This window comes from Belonocnema kinseyi, chromosome 3 (genome assembly GCF_010883055.1).
Source record: "Belonocnema kinseyi isolate 2016_QV_RU_SX_M_011 chromosome 3, B_treatae_v1, whole genome shotgun sequence".
Lineage (NCBI taxonomy): Eukaryota > Metazoa > Arthropoda > Insecta > Hymenoptera > Cynipidae > Belonocnema > Belonocnema kinseyi.
In genome coordinates this window covers 79,766,035-79,776,498 of record NC_046659.1, presented here as the reverse complement: position 1 = coordinate 79,776,498, position 10,464 = coordinate 79,766,035, and the positions used below count along the sequence as shown (strand labels likewise).

The following is a 10,464-nucleotide window of genomic DNA, read 5'->3' as shown; positions in this document are numbered from 1 at the left end:
CCCCCCCCCCCCCCTTTTAGCTGCGGACGTCTTTTATGGACGGTCCCTTTTCAGTTCAACCATCAGCTAACTTCACTTTGTTAAAATCTGAGGGGGGGAAATGGATCAAATGCATGGAACAAAACTTTATTTCTGTAATATATTTGTAATTAATCATCATTATTATTATTTTATTGTTTCATTGAATAGTAATTGAAAAATAAAAACTATTTTTTAACTACACTTATATAGAAAAAATTACCTTTTACGAAGATGTTAGCAAAATAGGGCAAAAATGAACTGAATCCCATACATTTGGTCCCTTATTTTCTCCTCAGCAATCCACGAAGTGAAGTTAGCTGTTTATTGACGTGAAAATACGTGATAGGCTTTTATCTTATCAGTTTGAATGTTCCCGCCGCTATATTTGAAACATTACAATGTTTCACGAAACTCCCAATGTTTCATGAAACTTTTCATCAGGCTAAAGTTTCATGCAAATTTACATCCCTACTCATCGCGATAAACAAATTTCTGTTTTTATTATACAATTGTATTTACCTTATCTTTCATGTATGACACTAGCCACTGCAAGATTAGATATCTAAGATACGTTTAAACTTCCGCAGAAAATCTAGTGGAAATTTGTTCGAACGATATTACATCACGCCAAGTACTATTTTTATTCCAAGACTATTTAGTCGCTGGTAAATGAGAGGAAATAAAAAGTTAGCTCTAAATGATGCTTTTCCCCTAGATTCTCCGAATGAACCTTCGTGGTTCAAATTTGTTGCAACTCTATTGAACACCGATTTCAGTGTACATTGGAGGATCGGCGATTTTCTGTATAGTGCGCTGAACAATAAATGCTCTAATTGTTTAAAAAATGGGTTTACAAAAAAACAAAAACATGCACATCTAGATATTTCCAAGACGAATCCAGGGGTGTTTTTACTTTTTACTATGACTCTTAGTTTTTTTTAAAATTGATTACACAACTTTGAAATCCATATCTGTTGCAAACTTCAACGTCGTGAATATCGTACATCGCGCGGCATAGAGCGCGGAACGTCGACACGAAAACACGCACATTTCAAAGGAACCGTGTAAAAGTGTTTATACAACTTTTAATTATCTGTTCTTTTCAACTAAAAATAAAATATCTGCATTTTTCTTCCTATTATTATGAATATGATATCTGCATTTTTAGCTATTAATATGAATATAATATTATACTCGTCTTCTTTCAAAAGTGAAGTGAAAGATTATGAAAATAACCATTCTTTTCGCAATTATTCTGTATTCCATTATTCTCTTGGTCACTCTCACGTATTTATATTGCAATCGAAAAGAGACGAATGACAATCGCCCGTGCCGAGTGGCGGTTTTTCGGTCATGGTGGGATTTCCCAAAGTCTAAATTATTCCTAAGTAGTATGAGGAGTAGTCACAGTGATCACGGAGTAGTACCTTTAGCAGACTGTGTAGTAGTCCGTTAGTCTCGTTGAGTAGTTTGGCAGTAGTCGGCTACCTGACTCCCGAACTACTCAGTGCACAGCCCCTCGCAAGAAATTAATTTAATTCAAGGTCTTGTTGACAGGCGTGTAAAAATGAGTAATATCAAATTCCGAAAATAAAACTTAGAACAACTTAAAATAATTCTAGTGCAATATAATTACCCCCTTCAATTAATAAATAACGCAATTAAAGAAAGAATTCATGAAATATACAATAGTTTATCTAAAAGTATCAAATGGAATAAAACTTACCATAAAAGCTTTGAAGTCTCTCTGCCGCATGTTAATGGTATTTCTGAACTTCTTAGGTGTTCTTTGGAGAAATACAATATCAATGTTTATTATACAAAAATAACTACACATTTAATAGATTTCTTTCTTTTCTTTTTCTTTTTTTTTTTTTGAACAAAGATAAAGCCGGTAAAAAACTTTATCTCGTATAAAATATCGTATCAAATGTCAATGTTGTAATAAAGATTATATTGTTGAGACTTGCTTTTGGGATTCCATTCCAGTATCTACCTTTCCTAATTACTTAAGTAAAACTTGTATTATCCCTAATCTGTCCTACAACGGAAAAACATGGCTATTTTTGGTCATTATAATTTTTATTTTTTTATAATAAAAAATGAATGTTTAAAATTCTGAATATTGAGCAAATGGACTGAATGTAACATAAAAATGTATGGAAAGTACTTTGCGGTACCCGAAATTTGTAAGAGAAGGCGAATTCGTCACGAAATACAAGAGAAGAAAATAAGTAAAGTAATTTGCGAATCGTTCATCTGGCAAGAGTGGTCAAGCACGCTGCTTGATAGAAAATGAAAACTCCGCATGTTGCAGTATGTGCTGTACCTAAAGTCTTAAGTTATAAATGTGTGGAGTCGAGCACAGATGTCCAAGTGCAGAAATGCGCAAGCGACATCGGTTATATTCGGCATGCCATGCATGACGTTTGCGTCCAGAAAACTCCGCAAGTGCATTTTTTAAATATAAATTGTTCAAATAATCAATTTTTTCTTGCAAAATCAGAAAGAGCACATGCGTTTTAGCAAAAAGAAGTACTTGCATTAATGAAAATGTGTTCCTATATTAAAGTTGATAGCGCAAATGGTTTTTTTGAATACCACCGTTCCACTCAGATAGCACTAACATAACTTTTTAGTTTGGACATACCAATTTATAACTTTTTCATAGCACCTCTACTGAAACTTCGAGTTTCGATACCTATAGAGTGAGTTCAAACACGGTGTTAGCATCCCTATGTTTGAAACATTTTGTTTTAACTCTATGGTACACAGATAGGTAGATGGGTAGAAAGGTAGGGTCTGCAGGTACCTGAACTCGAATTTTCCATAGATTTGCCATGAAAAATAATATGCATTACTAGGAATGTAACACAACGATAGCACCTCAAGAGAATGCAGCCTTCGCTTGTCCCAGGCACCAAATTTATCGCTCTTTGCAATCGCTATATTTCATTATTAACAGTGTTTTGATACTCAAATTCACTGAATAATGTATAATTTTATTGGATGGCTATTTTTAGCAACAAAAATTTGCTTGGGCCAAGAATTTACCAAGGGAAAGGGCGTGAAACTTTTGAATTTATTGCGGATACCATCGACGTCTGCGATTGGCAACTCTTTGAACACTAATAAAAAAAAGAACTTTGTCTTCTGCAGATCAAGATTCGGAACAAATGAAATTTATTTTCGACCTTCATTTATATAAAGATCAAACATTTATTTTTGGGAAGAATAAATTTGATAAGAAACAAATGCACTTGAAAAGTCTCTTATTTTAAACTTCGCAGAAATTCTCATTCTGTGGTTTTATGTTAAAATTAGTTGTTCTTTATTTTACAAAATTAGAAAATGTTAGAAAGAATTGAATAGATTTGTCAATGAGTTGAACGCAAGATTTCGAAAAGATGATCTGGGTAGAAACACCTTGGACTTTGACGCTACACATCTCTTAAATCTTCCAATAAAATAATTTTCTGTGCATAGAGTAAAAAAATATTTCAAGAAGCTTAATTTTTGTTTAATATTCTCAAATTACTCGCACATATCTACAATTTTTATATATTTTTGTACATTTTTTAATTAAGCGGAGAGATACCTTTAAAAAGGGTAAAATCAATCAATTTTAATGATTTTTTTTTAATTGATAAAATAACTAGATCATTTAATAATTTGAACCTCTTTTTCTTACATTGTTAAAGTTAAACTTCCTGTAGAATATTTCTTCAAGCGTCTGATCCGAGGCATCGAAAACTGCTGCAGCTGTCCAAATTTTTCCATTTATCTGATATAAAAAAGGTTTTTTTTTGTTCGATTACTTATGTGTTAAAGGGAAGGATAAACTTATAAAATAATAAAAAAGTTGAAAATTAAAATTTATATCGGCTGTTTAAGCGACGGTCCAAATTTTCGACCATTTTGTCAACAGTTTTGACCCAAAAAAAATTATTTAATAACCCTATAACTTTAAACTTTTAGGTATATCTTTCTGATAGTACTATAAAGAGAAGCCCCTGCAAATTTCAGCTTTTTTCAAACTTTTTAAGTTACAGCACGAGCAGTTTTTGAAAAGACAATTTCGTGATAATCACGTTTAAAGATTTGTTACGGTATAACTATTCAATTCAGTGACTTGCGGATCAATCGGCGATTCCGGGTCCACGTAATAAATGTATTAAACATAGTAACGTATTAACGCAGTAATCAGCCTTCCCAGAATTTATGGGACAAAAAATTTACAAACTTATTGTGTAAGAAACATTGCTCCGACCCAAGCGCTCCGACTACCTGATTGGTGACGGTATGCGGACTCTGACATTTTTGACAATATCTCCATAAATATTTAATATTTTCCTTTTTCCCTTTTACAGTATATTTTTAACATATTATACATTCAAAATATGAAAAAAAAAGAAAAATCGATTTTTTGGAAATTGTAAAGGTATCTCCCCCCTTCACGAATTTTTTTGTATGGACAAACTAAAATTTGAACATTATACAGACTACACAGCTCAAAATTCTTTTATACCAGGGAAAATGAGGTAATTTTTGAAGAAAATAGAGAAATGATCGAGGAACACATTTTTGTAAATAAAATTAGCATAATCTAGGCTTATTCTTAAAATAAATATGAAACGCTTTATATTCCTAAAACTTCAAGTAGAAATATATTGCATTTTCTACAAAATAAATGAATTTCTAAACAAATAGTTTAATTTTAAATTAAAAAGAAGAGTTTTCTACCAATAAGGACAAATTTTCAAGTAATCAATTAAAACAGAATTACTCTTAACAAAAATTTTGTTTCTCAAACTAAAATTTTCAACAAAAAAGTCAATTCTCAACCAAGAAAATTAAATTTTTCACTAACAAAAATGAATTTTCAATGTTAAGAAAGAATTTTCTTTCTAAAAAAGAGGTATGTTTAACAAAAAAGCATAATTTTCAACTAAAACAGATAAATTCTTATTTTGAAAATAATAGTAGACTCTTCATTTAAAAAGAATGAAGAATTAATTTGAAAATCTCAGTGAAGACAGAGAATACTTTTTTCAGAAGATAAAAAAGCTGAATATTTTAAAACAAGTATTGATTTAAGAAAATTTAGATAAAAACCAACATCAGCTATAAAGAGTATTAATTTGCACAAAAAAGTTAAATTTTCTTATTGGGCTCTACTAATTTAGTTTGAATTAAAGCGAAAAAACTAAAAAAAAAAAGGAGAAAATAGGAGAAAATTTGTTAAACAAGGAAAAAAAGAATTTTCCATAAAAGGGAAAAATTTGAGAATATGGGAAAGAGAACTAGGTCCGCATTATTATTATAAATATTTTTAATTCTATCTTGACACCTGATCTAAAAAAACTGTTTGTGAATATAAAAAGAGATTTCAATAATCACATTAAAGAACCTTTCGAGTTTGAAAGTTTTTAAAAGACAATTTAAATTATACAGAATACTAATATTACACAAAATAAAAAAAGTTGTAAATGTAAATCCAATAACAAAAACTTGTTTACGGATCTCCTATTTGTCGTTTAGTGCAAAATAATATAAGTTTGACATTACTTGTACTTAGAATATATCAATTTTTTAATGCCACAGCGGCCTGTAGAGAGAAAGGGGTGAATGATATTTTTGTAGTTATTTTAAAGCCTATGAGAAAACGAAATGTTCATCAAATGAGCACAAAGAAATAGATTTATAATGAATAAATACACCTATAGTAAATACATCCATAGAACTTCGCAGCGATATCTCTTTTTCTAAATCGATCCTGAAAAATTAAAGTTACTTCCTTTATCATGTAAATCTATAATTATTTAGATCCCGGATTTGAATTTAACTTTTCCAGAAAGAACTTTCTTTAAAACAAAAGAAAATTAAAGAAATTAATGTTATTCAACCACTAGAGAGTACTCAGGAAATCTCAACTCAAGGATTTTCTCGGATTTAATAATGATATATATCCTTCATATCAAATACAATTTACTTGCTTTTATTTTCAAGATCCTTTCATCATTTTCTGATTGAATACAATTTTTGCCTGAAGGTCTGCCATATTGTAAAATTGATCAATAATCACTGAAATCATCATTGTCTATAAATTAATGTCAATTATATGGTTTGAATAGGGAAATCAAATTTTTTTAATCTTCAAAGAAGTCATTAGTTCATTGGAAACAAAAATTACCGAAAAAAGTGTAAGAGTTTTTTAAGAATTTAAAAACTTTCAAGAGAATAAAAAAAATGTCTTAAGCTTTCTTAGAAAATTTTACGCGATTTTTCATTTTACAAAATTTATGTCAAAGGAAAATTTACAAAAATTTTTAGCATTCCAAAAGATTTTTAAAATTATCGAAAAAGAATCTGGAAAATTTAAAGGTAATTTTTTTAATTTTGCAGAATTTTTTCAAAACTTTCGGAAAAATTTAAATCTTTTTCAAAGATATTTAGAAGGTTTTTCAAAAATTTCACAAATGACCAACAATTTCAACAAACTTTAAAGAAAATTAAGGTTTTGAAACAAAACTTTAAGATTTTAGAGATTTTTAAAGTTTTTAAGATAATAAAAAAATCTTTATATTCCTGGGAATATTTTAAGTGGTAATTTTGTATTATGAATAATTAACATAAGGAGAATATTTAAAAGAGATTTTAAATATTTAGAAAAATTTCCAAAATATTTAAATTGTTTCCGACAGCTTGTGAAATTTTTATTTTGTAATAAAATTTGTTTTCAACTATTTTGTTAAAAGTTAAACTAGCTTGTTATACATTAACTTGTTTGGTTAAAGATTTATCATTTTAGTTTCAAGTTCATTTATGGGGTTAAAAATATAACCATTTTGCTAAAAATTTGGTTTTCGCTAGAAAAAAGTCACCTTTTTGTAAAAACTTAATCTTTTTTAAAAAATATTTAAGGTTTTTTTATTAAGAATACAGCTGTCTTTTTTTAATTAATTCGCCTGTTCTTTATTCAATATAAAAATATTTTCAATTCAAATATCAACTATTAAATTTTTCGCTTCGAGTATATATATATTTTTTATAATGTTCAAATATTTGGTTGAAGATTAATTTTCTTGTTGAAATTTTGATTTAAAATATCTGAAATTTCCAAAAATCTTTCTATTTTCTTAAAAATCGTAAGAAGATTATATTTATATGACCTTAATAATGAATAACCAAAAACCAAGCTTCAGGAAGTCCTAAAAACCGTTCACGCTTAAATTTTGCATCAAGGTTTTAGAGAAATATCCTAAAAAATATAAAAAATTCTTATAAATTTTCTACATACTTTTTCGACAAATTTGGAATTTTCTAAAATTTGGAATTTTCTAAAATATTCTTGAGTTTGTTGGAGAAACCCCTAGCAAGATTTTATATTCATAACTTGAAAACAAATTAACAAAGAGAATTAAAAATTAAATAGTTATTAGACATTTTTATTTTGCATTAAATATTATTTTTCTTTTCGAATTATATTTTGTCTAATATTTTTTTTTCTTCAGTGAAAATTATTACCTAGTTAGAAATGAAACAATTTTATTAAAAATGTATCTTCTGTGGTAGAATTGTTGTCTTTTTTAAATTAAAATTGCAACTGCTTGGTTAAAAAACATCTTTTGTTGATAAACGATTTAACAATGTTGTTAATTACCGGTTTTTTCAGAAAGCATATTTCTAGCAAGGTAGCGCCAGATCGCGCATATTCATGGAATTCGTGGAATTCATGAAATTCAAAGAATTCCTGCAATTAAGGAATTCATGCAATTCAATGAATTCAAGGGACTCATGCAATTCAATGAATTTATGGCATTCAAGGAATTCATGCAATTTAAGGAACGTAGTGGCTGGCCTGCCGGCGCCGGCAACATTTTTAGTTGCCGGCGCCGGCAAGATTGCATGTTACCGGATTTTTTTCCCTTCTTTTTACATTTTTTTGTTAAATCGTATACTGACGCATTTTGATAGGCTGATTACAAACCTGGACTTTAAAACACATGCAAATATAATTTGCAGTGTTAAAACTTTAAAAAATTACGTTTTTTGTTTACGAAGTTTATATACACTATCTGTACCCCTTTTTCAACGCCACGTGGGGGCGGGAAGGCACTCCTGTGACTGGTCACAGAAATAATGTAAGGTCGCACCCGTACCTCTTTTCCAACGCCACGTGAGGGGGGGGGATCCCTGTGCCAAATAACAGAAATAATGTAAGGTCGCACCACTACCCCTTTTCCAACGCCACATGGGGGCGGGAAGGCACGACTATGTCTAGTCACAGAAATAATGTAAGGTCGCACTCCTATCTCTTTTTCAACGCCACATGGGGGCGGGAAGGAACTTCTGTGAGTGGTCACACAAATAATGTAAGTTCGCACCCCCACCCCTCTTCCAACGCCACGTAAGGGCGGAAAGGCATCCTAATGACTGGTCAAAGAAGTAATTTTAGCTCGCATGTAGACTCCACCTTTAAGGAATTCGCAGAATTCGTGGAATTCACGGAATCCAAGGAATTCATGGAATTCAAATTTATATAACTTTTCTTCAACATCTCATGGGGAGGGCTACTGGAAGGCACCCCTGTGTCTTGTAACAGAAATAATTTTGATCAAAATACTTACCCTTATTGTAAGGATCGAACAGTAGCAGTAAACACTTTGGGAAAAACTAATTTTTTAATATCTTTTTTCCGCACTCTAGGCTATATCCTTAAAATATGCTTTTTTACCGGTACCAACCATTTTTTTACCGGTACAAGCTTTGTATACACAACCTAAATAAAAATGGACTTGTTTGGTTAAAAATTCACCATTTCATTTCAAAAATCATGTAATTGGTAGAATATGTAAATATTTTGTTGAAAAGACGAATTTTTTGTCAGAAAATGAATCTTCTTAGCTAAATGTTTATTTGTTTATTGGATAAATCCAACTGTTTTTCATTTTAACGAATTGAAATAACAACTATGGCATTTTTCTTTAAGAATTGATCTTTCTTGGTAGAAAATAATTCTTCTAGGCAGAAAATTTATGTGTTAAGTTGACAATTAAATTTTCTGTTGAAAATACAACTGGTTGAGCATTAATCTTTTTCGTTTGAAAATTCAAATGCTTGTTTGAAGATGAACTTTCTTCTTGCAATTTGGATTTGTCATATCTTCAGTTTTCAAAAATCGTTTTGAATTCCTCTTAAAAATCTTAGGAAAATTATATTTATATAACCTTAAAAATAAATAAACAAAGACACCTAAATTAGTTATGCCTAATTTTTATTTTGTATTTAAAATTATGATGACTCTCAAATCAAGAAAATGCACAAGTGCATAGCACGCGATTGATGATACTCGTACATTTAAAAAAAAGCTTATATTATCCCTCTCATGTATTCACTTCTAATTTTTTAATAAGTTTTGTTATCTTGTATTATATATTTTATTCTAATAAAGTAATTTGAAAAAAACCTTTACTCTTGGATTAAATTGTTTTGAAATAAAGTATAATAACGTAAGAATTGTATTTATTTTTTGCAGAAAAACGAGCCTCTACCGAGTCTCCCAGTGCCAAATCTGGAGTCTACTATGCAAAAATATTTGGCCCAAGTCGAAGCAGTAGCTCCAACCCATCTGGAGAAAACTCGATCGCTTGTAAAGTCTTTCCTCGCTGGACCTGGGCCAAAACTTCAGCAACGGCTCTTGGAACGTAGGCAGAAAACGGTAAATTGGGTGAGTTATCATTTTTTTACATTCTCATTCATGAGATTGTAATGTAATCGTCCAAATTTTTTATCTCTGGTTTTTAGTGGATTTTTACGTTTCAGCACGCACAGAATCCGAAAATAATAAAATTTTGTTGGTGTCTGTTTGTATGTCTGTATGTATGTCTGTATGTATGGTTACCTGAATGTTGTATAGCCACGCTAACTTTTTAAGGATTTGTCTAATCGAGTCCGCAATTCATACACTTCTGAAGGTCCCCAAAATGAAGGTTAAGTTCGTTAATCAGACATTTCCAACAAAAATTAAAAAATTGAAAGCATTTTCAAAATTAAAAAACAAAATTTTTCAAATTTCATAAATTTTTGTCAAATTTTCTTATGGATGGGTAAAAGACTTGCTAATTATCTAAATAAAATTTTTGATTTTTCTGAAAATTAGAAAGGTTATATACTTTTCAAAAAATTGAAAATTTTCAAAAAATAGACAAAATTATTTTTTTCATAGATCCAAAAATTTTATTCAATATTTTCACTTAATGGATTAAAAAAATTAGAGCCTGTATAACCGAACTGTTGAGCGTGAAGCGCGATAATCGCAATGAGAATGTAATCGCCAAGGCCGTAGGTGTTTTGAGAACCTCCTTTAATGTCAAGTTTTAAAAAAATGTACAGCTTCACTTTATGATTGTAGTTTATGAAGGGTTTTGAATTACAGTATGT

At 29.9% G+C, this 10,464-nt stretch overlaps 1 protein-coding gene across 1 annotated transcript in view; it reads left to right on the top strand.

Moving 5' to 3' along the window:
- The window catches only part of LOC117168844 (choline O-acetyltransferase), a 224,602-nt gene that overhangs the window by 99,718 nt on the left and 114,420 nt on the right, over nt 1–10,464 (top strand). Inside the window, exon 2 of the mRNA XM_033354700.1 lies at nt 9,560–9,751. Within this exon, the coding sequence (XP_033210591.1) occupies nt 9,608–9,751 (144 nt within the window). The 5' untranslated portion in view covers nt 9,560–9,607. The remainder of the gene's footprint in view (nt 1–9,559; nt 9,752–10,464) is intronic.